Below are 20,672 nucleotides of genomic sequence, written 5' to 3' on the forward strand. Positions count from 1 at the left end.
CCTTTTGATGGAGTGACAGGACCATATGAGGAAAACTTGCAAACTGAAAGAGCACAAAGAAAATGAGCTGGCTGGAGAGATGCTGCCACAGAAGCTGACTGGTTCCACCATCATCAAACTTCTCTTCAGTCTCAGACCGTTCCATGGCATACACCACAAGATCCACCAGCTGGTCCTCCAGCACAGGGCAGCGCTGCTTGTGCTGTAAGGCAGAGATCAGATACAGTATTCCAAAAGCCTTGCCACTAACTTCAGAATTTCTACAGTTGCAGTTACAGTACAGTATTTTGACAGAAGGCTGGGAAGCATGAAATGAAGTCTGAACTTAAGTTAAGGATAAGCCAGTGTATTAAAGCTGCACTATGTTACAGGTCACAATGATTTTTACATTTTATCACACGCTACATAATTCTCTATTCAGTTCCAAAACACAGATTGTCAACGCGCAAATAAAATCTGAGGATTTTGCTTTTGTTTTTTTTAATAAATTCACGCAGAATGTTATTTCTCTGATCTTACATTCATGGAAAACAAAGTCCATTCTTTTAACGCACTGGTGGGGGTTCTTTCATTTGTTTTGGGGTTTATTTGTTGGGTTTTTTTCCTCCTTCCTTCTTTTCTCCTTTAAGTCAATTTCAAAAGTAGGGATCACCATACAGAAGATGTATCAATTACACCACCAAACCCAGAGGCAACATCCCAATACATGATAGAGGTGTTCAATGACTATTCTCTTTTTCACTCTCATTTTGGGCTCCCCTACAACCAGCAGCAGAATCAAGATTTGGTTAATACCCCTACAGTTAGGTGCTGTCCTCCTGACACAGTGCCACCTGGTACAAGATCACAGACTTCAAAATTAATCTGATAGAAGTGGTATGTTCTACAGCCTGTGAATAGAACAAAAACTACATATCATAGTGATGAGCTCTTCAGAGGTTAGATTTAGACTGCCACAATCTCCACAGAGAGATATGGAAACACAGGCATCATTTAAAATACACGCCTTCCATGATGACTTTTAATAACGGTCAAGTAAGGAATGCATTCTATATTCAGATACGTAAGTTAGTACAGATGTATGTAAAGCAGGCCTGCTACCAGTGATTTGAAACTCAGATTATAAATCTTTAATTTAAGACCATGAAGTACGTCACATATCACAAGTTCTTTAGTGTGAGGTTGGTGTATTTTATTTTGGTTTGGTTTGGTTTTTTACACCTGATGCCTGTAACATAACGCAACCTTAAAGAAAACATTATTACTTTAATGATACAAAAGAAAAGGAACTGAGCTGCTCAAACACTAATCATGAAAATGCAGTATCCCTTTCTAGAGGCAAAAAGTTGCATGTAAAAAGGTTTAAAAAGATTGCCCAAATGCTCATATAACATTTTAGGGATGCCTTAGATGAGTTCTTTGACTTACTAGCCAGGCAGCCTAAAAAAACCCTTTTAATTAATAAAGAAAGAAATAATAGAAGAAAGAGATGCTGAAAGGAGATGCTTGTTCTACCTTCATCGATGGTAGTCTTTTGCTATGAAAAAAAAGAGATTCTCTTCAATTAAAAATAAAACGCAAGAATGGGAAGAGTTGACAAAATATAGTGAACAGCATCCCCTGTTGCATGCTGTTTGCCAGCTCAAAACTGCAGAAAGCTACAATTCCAGCTGTGCTTTCTTGACACATGCTTAACACAAACCTCTAACTAAACCAGAAAGCATTGATTACATTACAGTCTCACCTTCTCTTCCAGTACACAACGCCATTATCACAGATCAACCACATTACAGGCTTACAGAGAGCAGTATTAACAACACCAGTTGAGAATACTTTGGGTTTTTTGTGGTTCGTTTTTTTCCCCCTCCCAAAGCAATTAATTATGAAGCAGAGCAGGGTGCAACAGACAACACTACAGACTAGTTTATAATCCAGCATGCAAAACTACTACGTACAGGGCTTGAAATTTAGGTTTGCTAAGCGATGGGTTAATGTCCAAAAGCCTAATCATGTTAGGCTATATTAATTTAGAATAAAGTTATTCAAAGAATACAACAGGAAAATATTACTGTTAAAAAGAAAGCCAGAATTTCCAGTAGGAATTTTCACTATTCTGAGTAATTCTAAGATTGAAAAATGTTTAGGAGCCAGGAAATGAAAAAAAAAAATATTCATCTTTAATTCTGAAAATCAGCCTTTTATTGCTATAAAAACAATTTTCAAAAGGAAATATAGCAGTACTTCACATTCCATCTCCATTAATTTAATTTTCTGGCAATTTTTTTTTCTGTATTTTCAGTGAATATACATTTTTGCATAAATTTTGTAGCTATAGTTTTGGAGCAGAAATAGAATACTGTGCTGCATAAGAATTTGCAGGATTGGGGCCTTGTTTTATTAACTGCTCATAACTGAAAGAACATCTCAGCGTATACCGAGATTAATAAAAATTAGGTGAGAGCTGATTCCCCTCACAAACAAGCAGGAGCTCATGTTTTGGTATTTTTTAAACAAAACAAAAACAAACAACAAAAAAAACCCAAACACTGTTTTGGATTATATATTAAAACATATAGCATTCAAAACCACTACTCTTTTTTTCCTAAAGAGAACATTATTCAAATTTTTGTAATTTGATTATATAAATACATATTCTCCATTTTGCCCTGAAAATAATATTTAAACATCTGACAAATACATAATCTCACTGAAAACATTTTTAATCCATACAGTAATAAAGGGGCATGGGGTAGGGAAGGGGAAGTGCTACCATGAAAATTTGAAACTAAAATTTTTTGAGACCAGCCCTCTGATGGACTAGTGGTACTTTTTTAAGTGGATCAACGCTTCAATCGGGTTTGGAGTGGGATTTTTTTGGTTGGTTGAGGTATTTTGGGGGAAGTATTTAACACGTTAAAAGTGTTCCCTGAAAGAAAAGTATCTTAAGAAGTCAGTAAGGCTAGCTGCAAGCTATTATAGTTTTTTAATATTTTAAGTAAACAACATTTAGCTCAAAAATATTTAATCAATATCTAACTTAAGAAATGGATTCATAAGACCAAACTGCAGAGCCCAAGATCCCTGCAAGAATAAACAGTCTCAAAAAGTCCAATTCAAAATGTGTAAGTTAAATGCTTGAAGTAGTTAATACAAGACAGAACTATACCTGCTCCCTCACTTCCATTTTCCAAAACTGTATGCTACCAAGACACAAAACATTAAAGCTTGCTGTTTATATTATGCCTGATTCTATTCCTACCAAATTCAGTGGGCACTCTCAACTTTTCTTCACTAAAAAAAAAAAAATACGGAGTAAGTTTCAACAAGGAGATTGCACTCAAGTGTTCTCAACACACACTCTTACTATCAGAAGTATATAAAAAATAACCACAGCCCTTTAATTAAAGTGCATTGTTGTGTTAACACTAGTAATACTGGATGGTAAGTTTCCAGCATCAACTTAAGATATTTTAAAAATCAAAGGGAAAGTCAGTTTTTGAATATTGCACTATGTCATTCCTCTCACTTAATGATTCTGCTTACACCACACATGGACAGACATGAAATAACATCTTCCCCAAGGAAACTATCCTGGTTTGTAACTAGGAGGGAATACAACTACACATCCACCTGAACAGAGTATGGCATAAATAATTTCCTACTCAAACTGCAGATCACCACTGCTGGTTTAAAAGGTGATCAGCCAAATATTGTATTAATCATTTTTTTCTTTAAATACTATCGCTGCTAATTAAAAGTTTTTATACCTTATAGAAACCAGACAACTGAAAATTACCTCCTCTTTCAAATATTTCCCAACCCAAAGAAATCAAAGTTTAACAAAGTTTTTCATCGTTTAGAGGACTGCAATTATGCAAGCAAAAATGGCATTTTATCTTCATGTAAGTCTGTACATACAGCAAAGGTAAAGATATAAACCAAAATGTTCAAAGGGACTTTGTGTCCTTAAGACATTACTAAAGCTCAATTTTAAGAACCAACTGTAGGATTCCTAAATTGAATCGTACTTTGGCATCGGTGCATTGAGACACTTTGAAGTGTTTATCACTTTCCAAAAAAACCAGACTGTCACATATCTTAACAAATTATTTAAAAGATAATTAAGTATTGGGACTATCACCCCAGATCTAACAGGAGAATATAAATTGACACAGAATCCTTTAGGTTGGAAAAGACCCTTAAGATAAGAGTCCAACCATAAACTGTAATAACATACACGATAGAATACAATTTAAATCTCTGCTTCCCACAGACCAGTTCAAAAAGGTATACAAGAGAAGGTACTGTCCCACACAGAAGTTAACAGCAGCAAAAAATAAAAATCCCCAGACTCCAACATAAGAAACGTTTTCAAGTCCATATTACTACATTTGGACTTACAGCTATAAGTTTGATGAAGGTGTAAGAAAACTCCATCCCACAACAAAATCCCACAGTAAAACTTAGAAACCTGAAAGGAACATAGGAATCTATAAACTTATCAGATTTTACTCTCTTAATTTTTCTCTCTGCAAAGTTCACAGGACAGCTGGATTTGTACTCTTTTTTTTATTATTTTTTTTTATTTACACAACTCATGAGATGGCTTAAGTGAAGAGTTTTCTAACAGATCTGCTTAGTTAAGATTGAACCAGAAGATTTCATTGTTCATCTTCAAGAATATTTGAGAACTAGGACAAATTTGGCTGAACCATACCTAGTTTGTGATGCCAAAAGATTCAAATGAAGGCTCCAATCCTGCAACTGGATCTGTGTAAATAGTTGACAGGGCATACAAGCAGCTTCACATAAATCATTAATGATCATAAATATATAATGATCATTGCTTTGAGGTGTTTCTGTATTTATTTTGAAAGAAACCTGGCACTATTTGCATTTCTAAGTGTCTTCTATTATACTGACAATTCATTTCTGCAGGTTAGTTCAGTTCTAATAATAAAAATACAGAATAATCAGCCATTTTACTGAAAGCATCGATATAGTTACACAACTTGTGAAAAGCATGCTACTACTTTTTGTCAGGTGGCTACAATAACAAATTAATTTATAGCATGAAGTTAATTTGTAACTAAAAGTGAGTAAAATTTTAATGTTTTACACAGATTTAAACAGAGTATATTAATGTTTAAATGGAACATTAACTTCCTGTTCTATACCACTACACCACCCTACTCTGTATTTGTATTTTTAACTAACAAATTTTCAACAGCCCAAACATCTTTATGCTGGTGTAACTGTAGTAACACAGCTATAGTTCATGTTCTGTCAGCATTTCCTTTATAAGCTACATTCTTCAAGTTTGTTCCTTGGCCATAAAAATTCATGCCAGGTTGAAACTTTGTGTAGGAATTGCTATACTAGTAAACAAATTTTAAGAAGTATAGTTTAATATATTTCATTATTTCATTTAGATTTTCTTGTTACTTTTAGAGAACAGTAGAGTTAGAAACCAGCATTTTTAATATCAATGTTTTTTGACCTGAAGGCACAGACCATACATATGTAGTTAGAAGACTAAAATGGGTTCAATATATTTTTTTTCTAGATCTTGTATAATTTACCAGCTACAAGATGCATAGATACAAGATGCAGTAGTTAATTAACTGAATGTAGACACAGAAATAGACACAGAATACAAATACTACTCATTTCAACACTAACCCTAGCAGCTCATTTCCAAGGTTTAACATTCCAGCTGCTTTAAGTCTCAAATACAAAAGACTGTCATATACAACACGGAGTACTGTTTGCCAAGATGTAGGAATCTGCGCATTCAAAAACATTGTCCCAATCCAGAAAGAGCACTGGTGTATTTCACTTACAATGGGAAATATACACAAGGTTTCAGGATCATGTAAATTTTATAGTCAAGTTACAAATCTGAAAAAAGTTTCTTGAATGGAAACACTGACACAACCTTCACTATAGTATTGCAAACAGCAACGCTATTTTATAAATCTTGAACATGTTTTTTTTAAAGTAGGTGTGGAATTGATTATTGTAACAAGGGATCAACTGTAAATATAATACCCATATTTCAAATTTCAAGTGGAAATCCACTTGGTTGATTTGCTCAGGTGTTTATTAATTTGTTTACACAAGTAGTCAAATTTTAAGGTACTACTTTTCACATGGTATTCTGCACTACATTTCTTTCACCTAGCCTGGAGAATATTAGAATTGCCTGTTGGGAAGTTTGTTTACAGAGGCTTCCTGCTGATAAGAAAATTCCACTAGTAAAGTTTTTTGGATTTTTTACGTAAACATGTATTTGCAGCTTAATTTTACAATCACGTGCAGTGGATGTTTTTCCACCTGCATAAGGAAAGAAATTTTGAACTAAGAATCTCTCCTGATCTGAAAATTCCAGCAGATAAGGTAAAAGTTCTTATGACTGGTAAGGTAAATGGCAGCAGTCCATTCTAACAAAAATTTTAGGACCAAAGGACCACTGACTGTCAGCTTTATACTACATCTCTCATATCTCTAGAGATTTGTAGTAAGAATTTGTCCTTGACTAAAGGTCCTGCCAATTTCAAGCCCTGACTGTACATGTATTCTCTAACTAGAATCAGTGGCTACAAAGCGGCCAGCGTATCGTTAGTCACAATACAACAGTAAGGTTGTGAACATACCTGAGCAATGTTCAAGGTCTAGAGCATTGGAGGATGGGCAGGACAAGACAGGACAGAACAAAAATAAAGGAAGAAAAAAAGAAAAGACAAAACAGTGACTATGAGGCCAGCCTCAAGGTTCCCCAAGTCAGACTAAGCCCTCCCATTCTAAGGTATAAAAAGAAAAAACAAACAAACAAAACACCAAAACCCAGCTTCTCACTGTTTTAATACTACAACATGCCAATATAACAGAGTACAACAATGCTTTAAAAACTGATGAACAATAACCATTTTTATTGTTTGAGCTAGCAGTCTCCTACTGTCTGTCAAAGGTGTACTTGAGGCTGGCCTTATAGGAAAAAAAAGCAATGCCAAAAAAAAATCATATTTTAAATCTCCACTTTTCAATTTAACATTCGTAAAGCAATATACAAATGATAGGAACAACAGTGTCCAATTAACCTAATGTGATCTCATAAAAAAATAAAATAACATAAAAAAAAATAAATCACTCTCTGGACCTAAACTGTTTTGCTTAGTTAGCTATAGCAAAGAAAAGAGAAAAAGAATAGTGCAGATTCTGTGCAGAATTAAATCATGTGTTACAGCATAGTACAGTACCTGCTTATTCAGACCTAGCATATTGCAGACCATATCCCTTGAATACGGTTGTTCCAGCACATATCGCAACAAAGCAGTCTGTGGCTCAAACAGATCCTTGAAAAAAAAAAAGCAATCACACACAAACATATATTGCCTCTAGATTACGTTTAATATTGAGTTTACGTTTAACTGAGTTAAACAATGCAAGAATGAATGTTTAATTTATGCTGATAGGTATTATCTGGCAGATCTTTTTGGTCTCTGATACCCAAAAGTATGGAGGAAATAATCACAGCTCTTAAGAAGTGACAGATTTTATGGAGACCAAGCAGAAGAACATTCTTCATCCAATAAAAGAACGGCACATGTTTTGAAACAGACTTGAAATACTAGAAGACCGTCGAGAATTCAAAGGAAGCCAGGAAAGACAACTGGGAAGCACATGACCAAGAAGCATAAAAATCATGAGTAGCATGAAGACAGCAGATACGGAACAACTGCTCACTGTATCTTCCAATAGCTGAATAAGTTTAAAGAAAAATGCTATCTGAAGCTAGGTTCAAAAAAACAGAAGGAGCCGATTCCTTATGCAACATAAAAGTTGAAAGGCGGAACTCCTTGTCAAAGGGATGTGGAGGATGCTAAAAGCTTACACGGGCTGAAGAGGAGACTGAACAAATATTTGCAAGAGGAAGGTTTAGTAAATATACAGAAAGCAAATCTGCTGCAGGGAACACCCAAAATGATAATGGCTATACAGTGTGAACACTATATATGTCATTAGATATACTATCTATATTCTTCCTTAGATACCTAGCATACCAGAATATGTGATGCTGGACAACGTGGACTTTTGTCCTGATCCTTCACAATTTTTAAATTCTTTTGGTACAGCACTATTTCACATTCAAAGTTTTGAGTTTAAATAAGATAACTTAAATATTTAAGTTTGAATTGTGAAATTTGTTTCCTATAGAATAACAAAGTTCACAGAAAAAAAGAAATTACCTTCCCATTCTCTTACATCTTCCCATTGCTAAACTAATTTTCCAGTCAACTCTTTGCTCTCACTTGCTCTTTCACATGCACACACCCGCAAAGCACATTAAAAATCTCATGTTCTTCCGCATTCTGGGCACGGGTTATACCACACACTACTTCAAAGGTCCTTTGCATATAGCTTGCAATCACTGAAGTATTTAATACAGTGAAAACATCTATGGCTTCAATGTCAGCTTAGCTGGAACAACTAGATATTAACAGTTTAAATTATTTTTTTCCCTCTAATGACATAAAATTTTTGTATTTATTGAATATAACATGCTTAAGAAACTTAATAAGGCATACCTTATCATATGGTAAGAGACCTTTCAAAGGAAAGCGAAGGGTTGTAGGATCCAGCTTCCATGAGTTGCACATGGCACCTGAGTTATTTACCACAGGAAGAAGACTACAGCGACCTACATGCAATGAAACATAAATCCTAAAACAGTGAAACTGGCCTATTATTTAATCATTCTGATACAAAAACTAGCCTCAGTCACTTTTATGCTCTCCTTAAATTTCCAGTTTAAAGCTTTTTACCATAGGAATGCTTCAGGCTGACTTTATTTTCCTAATTTTCAACTAATGAAATATCTAAGGAGTAAAATCCCCATTTATTCAGATTGGGTATCCAAAACCAAAAGTATTTGCAAATATTCACCTAACAGTGCCCTTTTAGGTTACCAAAAGACTGTTCCATTGCCATCGCTTGACCTAGTGATTTAATTTTGCTTCACTGACCCTTCCTGCAATGAAAATGGTATTACTAACCTAAGTATATAATCAACTCTTTTGATTTTCCTTCATCCACCACGGAAGATAAACTGTGGGCAGGAAACAGTTCAGCAAACTAGTCAAATACAAGTGTCTGTACCCCAGTTAGTCAGTGGAGATCTAGTCAATTCAGTCAATGTAGGCCAATGTGATTCAGCTGATTACACATGACAAGTTTTTTGCAGGGTAAACTTAAGACTTGTTGGTCAGTGTAGATTAGGCACCTGGGATTTATTTCAGCTGCTTAAACCTAAACATTTGATATGAGCCCTTAGCACACCTGCATACCAGCATCTAAATTTAGGAGCATACAGGTCATTTACACATGCAAGACGTGTAAAAATTTGTGCATGACCCCTGTGACTCATACGCATTAGAGCTATGCCACCCTTTCAATAGAAGAATAACCAAGGCTTCCGAAAGACAAAATTCTTTGGAGCTCTACAGATGAATTTACACTCTTAACGTCTGCACTGAAGAAGCTCAGTTGCAATAATCCTTGCTCAGACCCAAGAAATACTGCAGCTGTTTAATCTCAAAGAAAACAGAAGACATTTTTGAAGAAAAATGCAATGGACATCATATTAGAACAGTCAAATTTGATTCTTCAGTTTTCTAGCAATAAATAAAGGAGTACTCCTTTCACAGAAAAGGAGAACCAGTACTCTCTAGAGCTAGGAAATGTTCACACAGAAGCCTGCGACAACAGGGATAAGACTGAGCAGCTACAAAAGCTCCAATGGAAACTGAAGTCAGAAAACACTCTGTGACTAACACACTAGTGGATCCGTATTAACTCAAAATCCTTGAGCAAAGAAAACCTACAATTTCCTTAATGTCTACTGTAGTTAGAAACTACATGGCCATGTAACAAGCAGTACACTTCCACTACCAACTTGTAGTAAAAAATTATTTTGATCTCATCACAATGAATTAATCTCTTCAAAGCAAAAAAAAAAATAAGAGAAGCAAGTCTGAGAACAAACCGACACGAGTAAAGATACTACGTGAAACATAAACTCTGAATCATTTTGCTTAGGCAAATATATGCCCCAAAGGGTATAAGAACCAAAATAGTCCAAATAATTTATGTTGAAGAAATTAATGAAGTCATTCTCTTACCACAAATGGAATTTATTCTTGCTGTAGGTCTGAAGGTATCCACAAAATCCGATACTAAATTACCTAGTAACTGGGTGAGGAGAGAGGAAAAAATAAGTTAAAGGTTTCAGTTCCAGATACTGATAAGGACTATTTAAGACTTAAAACCAGTTTATACATTTTAATAAAACATACAGGAATCTACTACAATAACTAGCTTCCTACACATTTCAATATGCTGGAAAAAATCATCCAGAACCTAAAACCACAAAAGGAAAAATGTGACTCTGTAAAGAAGGGACAGGAAGCACTCTTAAGTTTGCACCTGAGTAAAAGTTTATATAATAACTGTTTCTCCCATACATACTGTATTATTTCAGTGCACACCATTTAGTAACAGATGATTTAAGAAAAACTTTAGAATTTCTGTTCACAACAAATCTCTGTTTGTGTCTGAATAACAATTCCACAAAAACAAAGGACCCAGATTAGCACACTCTGGATGGCTCAAGAAGCCGGTAACAGTCTTCCCATTAATTCCAGGGAGTCGAAATTTTATCCTTTTGCCAACACCTAGTTATTTCAACAGAATACAAAACTAATAACTGTATCAACATTACATTCTTTCTGGAAACAATGATCATTTTCATTGCACCAGAGCCCCAAGTATTTTTGCTAACTGAATTTAACAAAAAGAAAACACTGGTCAGCTATTTAAAGTGACAGAGAAAGCACAAACTTATAGGTAAGCATGACCTGCATTTCCAAATATATTCAACAAAACCAACTGAGTGCTTCAAGAGTTTCAAACATCAGGCCATAAGTCAAAACTATGTCATCAATTTCATGCAAGAACACAGGGAGCTACTGCTGCAATCACATCAAGTCTGTATCTTAATTTACATGCCTAAACACAACGCTTACTGTTGCATAGGAGAACTAAAATCTTCATTTAAACTTTGTTTTTAAAAATGAAAGTAATTTTGTTTTGTGTGGAACAAAACTCAGATTACATGATCTGATATCATTACCCAATGGGGAAGTTTTCCTTCAGGATACAGTTTTCTGATTTCTGTTACTGCAAAGTAGGCAGGTAACAAACATGCATTTCTTTCCAAAATGTAGGCTACCACCTATAAATAAAAAAATACATCAGTGTAAAAGACTTTGGATAAAGTAAACAAAGGTGTAGCCTGTCTACCAGTCTGTAGCAGCCCATGAAAAAGAGCTAAAATACTCTTAAGTTGTATTCTGATAATACTACATTAGTTTCAAACCTGTTTTCCATTGTACAGGTGTAAATTATATTGTTTAAGCCTAAGTAAAACTATGCCTTATGTCTGCCTACAAAGTATTGAAAACAATTACTATTTTTAGTCTCTAAGGACAAAAATAAAGAAATTAATCTCGATACTATACCTCATACATCTTAACTTAGGTCAGTCAAACACTGGGCCTGACTCTCCTGTTAAGAGATTTTAGTGCTTATCTACAATATCCCCAAAAATCTCTGTTTACTGTATAAAATAGAACTACAGAAAAGAATTAAAGAGCACAAACAGTAAGTCTTTGCATTGAACTGTACCAACTCTGAAAGACAGCCATCCCAGCTACTAGAAATTCACCAATAACAAAAGAATGAGGCCTATCTTCCTCTGCAGGGATAATATTCAAAGTTCAGATAGTTACCTCTCTTGCTGCTAAAAGTTGCTGTACAACAGCTGAGCTCACAGTGTTTGGAATTGTTAAGATTTTCTCTAGGATCACTTTCAACAGATCACGCACACCCTAAAAGAAAGCACTCAAAATTAATGTTCCCAGATCCTCTTTATTTCTGGCAGAAACGTTACACAAGAAATAGTCAGACAATATTTTGACAGACAAATTAGTTGCTTGTTGCTTAGTGTCAGAAGACAGGCTTCCACTGAGAATGTAAATGCTAATGACTTTAAACTCCTTACAGAACTTCTCCATTTTATAATACAACAGATGAGAAAGGAACTGTCAAAATTTTGGTGTGCATCCAGAGACATCCAACCTACAATCCAGCCTACTTGTGCTGACCAACGTACAATGCTGTAGTTTACGTTTTTTGCTCTAACACGCTCACCAATGCTGGTGAGATGATTCTCTGCAAGACATACACGCTTTCATACTCTTTCTGTTAAGAGCTGTAGCCTGCCAAAGACTGGGCTTTCAGGACCTTTTTCCTATGTAGCAAGAGGGGTCAGAGCAGATGACAGAACTTCAGCCTTAACGCTTCATAGTAGTACTTTCCCATGTGTGCTACTTCTGCAACTGCATTAGGGTTACTTAGCTTGTAACTGAAATGAGGGATGAAAGATGACTGTGTAATACAAAAAGAGTAGGAAGAATTACATTGTTCATACAGAATTACCCATCAAGGTAAAGCTCAACTATGAAAAAGCATTAAAAGTGGTCTCAGCGAATTATTTTTCTTTCATAATCAAAGCAGACTTTGAAACACTGACTGTGTCTGACAAAATCATAAAAACAAAGCCAGAAAATACCATGTCTTAGCACAAAGAAAGGAATGGGTGGAAGATACCTTGTAGTCTACACCACCAATAATCTTCCGGACCAATTTAAATGTTAGTGCCCACAACTGTGTCCTTTCCCACTCAAGTGTATCAGAGTTTATCAGAGATTCACAAACCATCCTAGCAAAAGGAGACAACGCAAGAATGAATGACAGATAATAAACACATATTATCCAGCAATAATTTTACAATGCCTTCGTAAAATACCATCCAATATTACAATTTGTATGCATCCCATCGATTCACTCTGACGCAGCTTACCTGGGTGGCAAAAGTCCAGTTTCTACTGCCATAGCTAAACAGTCATAAAGAAAAGAGATTCTTTTAGGACTATGCTGGCTATGAATGAATCTTACAATCCACTGGACACACTGTTCATGGGATTCCTGAAAAAGCAGTAGAGGGAAGAATACAGGTAGTGAAACAAACTGCATAATTTGTACAGTATCCTACCATGAAAAAATGAAACAAATACAAGAACAAGATTATAATGACAGAAGTTGTCCAGTTGTCCCACATACAGTTATTTCTACAAGTCTTTTGGTCTGATTTTTAACAAGTCCAGCCATCCAGTACTGGTAACACCTCCTAGTGAAACATCGATTTCTATAGTCAACTTTGGTGTTCACATATAAGTTAGCACAGAATAGAACAAAATAGAACTTTTCTACATTATTCTTTCCTTTTCACAGTTACAATCAAATTCAATGAAAACCAAGATGACCAGGTCTCCAATTACAGAACAGTGCCTAGAGATACCTAACTTTTAGAAGGTAATTTTTGAACATAAACAATGATTTTTTTCCCTACCTACTCAGTTCTACCAGAAATCTTGAAACAACTACTTTTTTTTCTTTATTTCTTTACTATTATACTTCCATTTGCTTATATTTATTTGCACTGTACACCAACCTCTATTGAACAATTATATAATTTTGTAAATGTCAAAACCAATCCTTTTTCTTGCAAAGTCTTCCTATATTCTTTACTCCACCACATCTGAAACTAGATTCTGAATGACTGGACACAGACCTCAGCTTGAGTGTTTGTCTACTGGACAAGGTATCGCTATATTAAAAGAAGTACCTAAAGTACACATAAGCAACAAATTAAATGCTAACCTGGGAAAGACTGCTCCAGAACTGTCTAAAAGCACCCAGGCAGCTGATCAGTTTGGTTCTCTCATCTTCAGGAGTGTCCATAAACATACTAATGTAAAAAGAACATTAGTTATTAGCAGTACCTAATGAAAAAGCACAAGCGGAAAAATTCACTTACACAGAAATTCTTGCACAAATAAACCAGTATTAAACTCACCCAGGAAAAGCTTCTTCAATTACTTCTGTTTTCTGTAAGACAAAAACCCCAAGTGAGCTATTGTAAAAAGGTTTTCTTTGAGTATCACACCACTAGGATGAAGCGCAACAGAATAAGTTGCACTGTTACAGGACTGTATCAGAGAAAGATGTATTTCTTCTGCTATGCTAGACTCTTTCAAAGCTGAGGTTGCTTTGTTTTCATATAAACAATATACCTTGTGCATCCAGATTAAGGCTCTTTGTTTTGTGGTTTGTTTCTTTTTCTTCTAAACACCAAGAGATTAATTTACTTTGTAAAATTGGATAAATTGTTAGATTCTGTTATTGCAGCTCTTTTTTCATACTTTGAAAAAAATTAATGTTTTTGAATATCATTGTTTTTATTCTAGTTATGTTCCATGACACTCACACAAATCAATCACATACTTTCTTATCTGAGTTAGAAGCATTGCTTTTTAAATTCCATTGAGTGATTAGACAGTCTTGTACTAGGTGAAAGATTATATATGAATATCCAATTTCCCCCTTATAAAACATTCCTTTTTTTAAACTGCAATTTGGTCAAAGGCTTCTACATCATTATTCTAATACATCAGCAAACAGGTTCTGGAAAATACTACCCTACATCTTTTTCTACCTTCTGTAAGTATTTCTTATTATACTCAGATGTGATCTATAACTTACCACTATGTATTTTCATTTTTATATTGTAGATAACATCTACAATATTGTAGATAATAATATATATTATAACAATGGACCACTACGTATTTTCATTTTTATATTGTAGAAATATCAGCATGTTAACAAAATAATCTTTCTGGTATCCTTTTCAATCATACATCCTAGAACTGCCTGTCACTGCTATGCACAGCTTTCTCACGAAGCAAAAGAGAAATCGACAACTGTTTGTCAAAAGTTAGCTGCTGTCCACCAAGTTGGTAACAGCAGCAGTGAAACTAAGTACTCACTATTTCCTCAGTTCTGGCTTCAAAAATTCAATGAAATTTTGTAAGGATTTGTTTTATTTTTTTTTTTTTTTGGGGGGGGGGGGGGCGGGGATTGTTACATAAAAATTCTAAGCAAATAACATTGCTTAAATACAGGCAATGTGACAGCACACTCAAATCACAATGTTAAACACATGAAAACATAATCCAAATGACAGTGCCAAAACAAGAAACCAATCTGGTATGGGCAATTAATATGCTACAAGCAACTTAACACCATTCACAGAAAAGTACATCATGCATTTTTTAATACAAACATAAAACAGAAAGAAAAAAACAACCTTCCCTCTACTGAAATTCATCATATGGACATCTTTTTCAATTACACTTCTCTACAAGACCTACATATTCTTTAGAGTTCAGATAATTTGATTGGCCTCTTCTATCTGAAATGTCAGTCAGGACTTTATCAGCTACTGTCACCCCACTGTTTCTGACCATGAAGTGCTCAAATCTACCAATAAGTTCACTCATTTGTGCTCTATAAAACAATGATCTAATTGCCCAATGACTCAGGTTCACAAGGGGAAAGTCCTGCTAACTAATCTGATATCCTATGATAAGGTCACCTGCCTTGAGGATAAAGGGGAAACAGTGGATATGTTTTTTTCTGGATTTTAGTAAGGCTTTTGATACTGTCCCTCACAGCACCTTTCTAGACAAGCTGTCCAGCCATGGGATGACCACTGTGTGCACTGTGTGAAGAACTGCCTGAAGGGCAAAGCTCAAAGAATTGTAGTGAATGGGGCTGCATCTGGCTGGCAACCAGTCACCAGTGGTGTTCCTCTGGGCTCAATTCTAGGGCCAGTCCTGTTCAACATCTTTATTGATGATCTGGATGAAGAGGTTGAATGAACCATTAGCAAGTTTGCTGATGATACTAAACTGGGAGGTGCTGTTGACTTTCTCAAAGGACAAGATGCCTTGCAAAGGGATCTAGACAGACTGAAGCACTAAGCAATCATCAGTGGCATGAAATTTAATAAGAACAAGTGCTGGATCCTGCTCCTAGGACAGAGTAACGCCAGGTAAAAGTACAAAGCAGGAGAGGAACGGAGTAGATGGAGAGCAGCCCTGCAGAAAGCGAACTGGGGGTGCTGGTCAACAGCAGGCTCAGTGTGAGTCAGCAGTGTGCCCTGGCACCCAAGAGGACAAACCACATCCTGGGGTGCATCAAATACAGTATAACCAGCAGATCAAGAGAAGTGATTATCCTGCTGCATTCAGCACTGGTGCAGCCTCTCACTGAGTACTGTGTGCAGTTCTGGGCCCCACCATTTAAGATGGATGTGAAGGTCCCTGAGCGAAGCCAGAGGAAGGCAACAAAGTTGTTGACAGGGCTGCAAGGAATGTACTGTGAGGTGCAGATGAGGTCTCTGGGTTTGTCTAGTTTAGAGAGAAGGAGGCTGAAGGGCGATCTCATTGCTCTCTGCTGCTTCCCAAGGAAGGGAAGTGGAGAGGGCGATGCTGATCTCTTCTCCCTGGCATCCAGTGACAGGACACATGGGAACAGTTCAAAGCTGCGACAGGGGAGGTTTAGACTGGACATCAGGAAGCATTTCTTTACTGAGAGAGTGGTCAAACACTGGAGAAGGCTTCCTAGAGGTGGTCGATGCCCTCATCAGTGTTTGGACTTAATAACAGGCTTTAATTTTTGGTCAGCCCTGAACTGGTCAGGCAGTTGGACTGATGATTGTTGTAGGTCCATTCCAACTGAAGTACTCTAATAACCTATTGAACTATGCTTCATTTTGCAGATAGCATGGTATGGGTGTATTTCCATGACCTGCTCATTATGCTGCCTCCTCAAGACATTCATCTTCTCATAGCCTCCCTCGAAGCACCTCCTTAAACTGCTTATTCTACAGAATAAGCCAGCACACTATAATTTGGCTTTGGGTAAGCAATCTGCCTCTCACTGTTTTACTCCCAGTTCTACTCTGCGTCAGCTTCTTCATAGAAACTAAGCCGAGCGAGGATTTCGGCTCTGACAAACCACCTCCCCCACGCATCCCCCGGGCACACGTCGCGACGGGCCCGCCGACGGTACAGCACGGGAGGGCGCCAGGCCCCGGCCTGCCCACACCGCTCCCCCTCGTCCCCGCGGCGGCGCTCCGGGGACAGACTCACCACCACCTCCTCGAAGATGCTCTGTAACTGCGTCTCCATAGGCACCATGGGGATCGCCATAATGCCAGGCCGCGCCGCGCCCCGCCACCGAGCGCCGGCCCCCGCCGGGCCCTTTGTCAGGCGGAGACGGCGGCGCCGCGTTCCCTCCCCCGCCGGAAGCTCCGTCCCCGGTGCCCCTCCCCGGGAAGCGGCTGCTCAGCCCGGCCGTTCCGGCGGCGGAAGCGTTCCGGGCGGCAACGCCCGCCCCTGCCCGCCCGGCGCGGGGCTCGGCAGCCGCCGGCACGGCCCCGCCCCTCCGCCTGCGCCTGGCCGCCCCTAGGCGCTGCCGGCGGCGGGGCGAAGAGGGAGCTGAATCCGAAGGGGAAAAGCGGCAGCCCTGTTAAATTTGGGAGGGATTATTTACTTGCTTAGGCTTCTTTGGGTTTTGAATAATCTGTTCTTAGAATAATTTGATAAAATAAATGTTCTAGTTCTTACAGTAAGGATCCCTTACTTATTATGGGACTATAGTTTGCTGTAATTACTATAGAGTCAGTATTATTCCCATAAAAAGTCATAAAGGTGGAGTAAACTGAAAAGGCATTTGTCTGAAAACATCTGAGGGTACTTCACGCATGTGCAGTAGTTTTTAAGTGATAAGTAAATGTAAAATGTAAACTCAAAAGAGTTTTACAGTTTTGTGGCTCTTTTGATGCTGGCACTGTAGTTTCTGAGCTGTCTGTGGCTGTTTGGCCGTGAACCGAAGTTCAGTGAGTGCTGGCAACTAGGTACAAACTTAGGTGTACAGCAGAAAAACAAAGCTGATCATCCCAAATTCTAGTTGATAGATGAAAGCCTCCGAGCATCAGGAAATTAACACTTCCAGTCTTGGAGCCAAGTGGAAAATGACCGGGTGTATCCACAGGGGAAAAGCTCAGGTGAAATTGGATAGAGATTATTTGTTGTAAACAAACAGCTTTTGTGTAAACAAGCCTAGAAGAATACATAACAAACAATGAGAAATGTTATCAATAAATTTAAAAAGTACTCCAGGAAATTGTGGTATGTGGAGTGCCAGCACCTGCACAGGCAGTGGGGGTACATGCTGTAGCCAACAGGCAGCCCTATACATCACCGAAGTCAGTGTATTCTTGTCAGTAATGGGAAATACCTGGCTGGGAAACAAATAATGGCTACCTATATCTTATTTACATACATATACGTGTCTGAATGATCATTGGAAACAGAGAGGATATAGCTGGAGGTCTGTTTGTACATGCTTGTGTTGCTCTTAGAATTGGGTTGCCGTCAGTCTTAGTGCAAAGCTTTTTATTCTGTAAGAAATGTTCATTATACTCCTCCCTGTGTGCTTATTTAAAGTGTGTTGCAGTATGATCGAACATGCCCTTGGATGTCCCGTCAACATGTAGTGTCAGTATTTGCCCACCCTGGGTGGACCACCTCATATTTTATCAAAATGGCAATGCTCAGGATAGGTATCTACTCTAATTCTATGCCAAGCTCCTAATCCATTCCCATAGTGACCCATAATGGGACTGGAAAATGAGCCTGAAAGAGGTTGTTTTAGTCATCATTATGTTTTATCCTTATTTTCAGGTCCAGTCTACTATTCTTTCTTTTTCCTGCCTTACTGCTCTGTCACACTCACAGGCTAAGAGCCATTCCTAACTGTGCCTTGGGCTCCAGATCTTGATCCAGCCTCAGTACGTACCAAACCACAATCTGTCCACAGCTCCATGCCTAATACAACTTTATATTGTTTTTAGGTCATTAACCAACATTCATTCAGAACTGTACTTACCATGCCAGGCCAAATATAACTGGTTACCTTTATTAGACAGAGTTGGTCTAACCGTAACTTGAGTCCTGGTTGACAGCTTGGCCCAAATACTATGCCCAGTTTTGAGTTTTAAAACTGGACCATGTGATAGCCTTGAACTCCCTAAGACGTCCCAACGGTGATTTATCTCCTAAATTAACCCCTCATCTACGCAAAGTGAACAACCTATGATCATACCTTGGGCAGTGAATCTGGTCACTGGTGTGGAGCTGAGGGCCAGGGGTGCCAGAGCAGGCCAGGCCTAAGTCATGGTCACCCTGCTTTCCCTAAGGGAACCAAGTGTCCAAGAGGAGGAACAATACAGATCTTACACACAAGGACTGAACCCAGGTGTCTCTGCCAAGGCACGAAGCCATGTCAGACTCCGTGTATTAAGTAACACAAAATTGCAAGACAAACAAGGAAGAAAAGCAGCATTTGCATGAGAAAGAAATGAAAATTTATTCCAGAAAATTTCTAGATAAAGAAATGCCTCTTCATCTAGAGACAGAAAAGGAAATGCATTTTTCAAAATAACTGTAAACATCATGTTACTCTGGAAAAAACCTTCATCAAAATGACCATTTGTTTAGGGATGATAAACATTTCTGAGAAAAATGGTTAAGCTTTGGGATTTTTTTCCCTAAATGAGTGCCATTCATTTTAGAAGATAGATGGTAAATGAGTATAAAGGTGTCTTTTAACAGGTGATATGTAAGGCCTGTCTAGTTCTTGTTGGCCTTAGAGGACTTTCAGCTGCTATAATACACTGCTATGCAGAAATGTTCTCTCCCAGTTTTCCCAAGGTGCTTGTTAACATTATGTCAGAGATGTCTGTCTTGCCCATGTTCTTCAAAAATGTCTTTCCATTTCTGGAAGTTCCAGGTTAACTGAGGACTGCAATTTGAGTATAGGGGAATGGCTTTGTCTGTACCTTAGCCCTGCGTTTGTACAGTGTCAGACTGTATGCAAAGTGATCACTTATATTTACAATTCAGTAACTGAGAACAGAAAGGATAATTTGTAATTATTTCCTTCTTCCCTGTTGTTTTCTTTACCCTTAAGGACTGATCATATGGATTGCCTTTTTTTTTTTTTTTTAATGTGAACTGTCTTTTGGTAGGGATGAAAAGAAGTATTTAAAACATGTTAAATCTTTAAACAGAAAGGTCTGGGTTCTTGGTCAGTGTTCATGAAGTTTAATATTCTTATTTCATCAGTGAGAAATTTCACAGGAATTCATCATGTGGGCAGTAATGTTTGTGAAATTATAGCAATGATTAGGTAAAATTATCAAAATCAAATATATGAGTTCACATGCTGTTCCACTTGCTAAATTATTTTTTTTAATATCCATGAGAGCAGAAATTCATCCTGGGTGCCTACACTGATGATTCACTCTCCCAAAGGTCATATTTGCTATTTCTATAAATTTATGTATTTGTTTTGGCTTAGATGGAGTTAACTGTCTTCATAGTAGCTTGTATGGTGATATATTTTGGATTTGTTCTGAAAACAGCGTTGATAACTTCCACACCACCCCACGAAGAGCAGAGCTTACACAGCCTCAAGGCTTTCTCTGAGAATAAGCTGTGAGTGCACAAAAGGTTGAGAGGACACAGCTGACCCAAACTGACCAAAGAGATGTCCCACACCATATGACATTGTGCTCA

At 37.5% G+C, this 20,672-nt stretch overlaps 1 protein-coding gene across 2 annotated transcripts in view; it reads right to left on the reverse strand.

The window, feature by feature from the left end:
• Positions 1 to 17,349, reverse strand: part of MED23 (mediator complex subunit 23) — a 40,403-nt gene extending 23,054 nt beyond the window's left edge. The window contains exons 1-12 of one of the 2 annotated variants that reach the window (XM_005230126.4): positions 17,181 to 17,349; positions 14,039 to 14,070; positions 13,843 to 13,930; positions 12,983 to 13,107; positions 12,730 to 12,841; positions 11,850 to 11,948; positions 11,192 to 11,293; positions 10,182 to 10,251; positions 8,589 to 8,701; positions 7,260 to 7,355; positions 6,657 to 6,674; positions 2 to 202 (exon numbers count right to left, since the gene is read on the reverse strand). In XM_005230126.4, the coding sequence (XP_005230183.1) occupies positions 2 to 202; positions 6,657 to 6,674; positions 7,260 to 7,355; positions 8,589 to 8,701; positions 10,182 to 10,251; positions 11,192 to 11,293; positions 11,850 to 11,948; positions 12,730 to 12,841; positions 12,983 to 13,107; positions 13,843 to 13,930; positions 14,039 to 14,070; positions 17,181 to 17,240 (1,116 nt within the window). In that variant the 5' untranslated portion in view covers positions 17,241 to 17,349. The remainder of the gene's footprint in view (position 1; positions 203 to 6,656; positions 6,675 to 7,259; positions 7,356 to 8,588; positions 8,702 to 10,181; positions 10,252 to 11,191; positions 11,294 to 11,849; positions 11,949 to 12,729; positions 12,842 to 12,982; positions 13,108 to 13,842; positions 13,931 to 14,038; positions 14,071 to 17,180) is intronic. The other variant, XM_005230125.4, reaches the window with a different exon arrangement.
• Positions 17,350 to 20,672: the final 3,323 nt, after the last annotated feature.

Source organism: Falco peregrinus, chromosome 7 (assembly GCF_023634155.1).
Source record: "Falco peregrinus isolate bFalPer1 chromosome 7, bFalPer1.pri, whole genome shotgun sequence".
Lineage (NCBI taxonomy): Eukaryota > Metazoa > Chordata > Aves > Falconiformes > Falconidae > Falco > Falco peregrinus.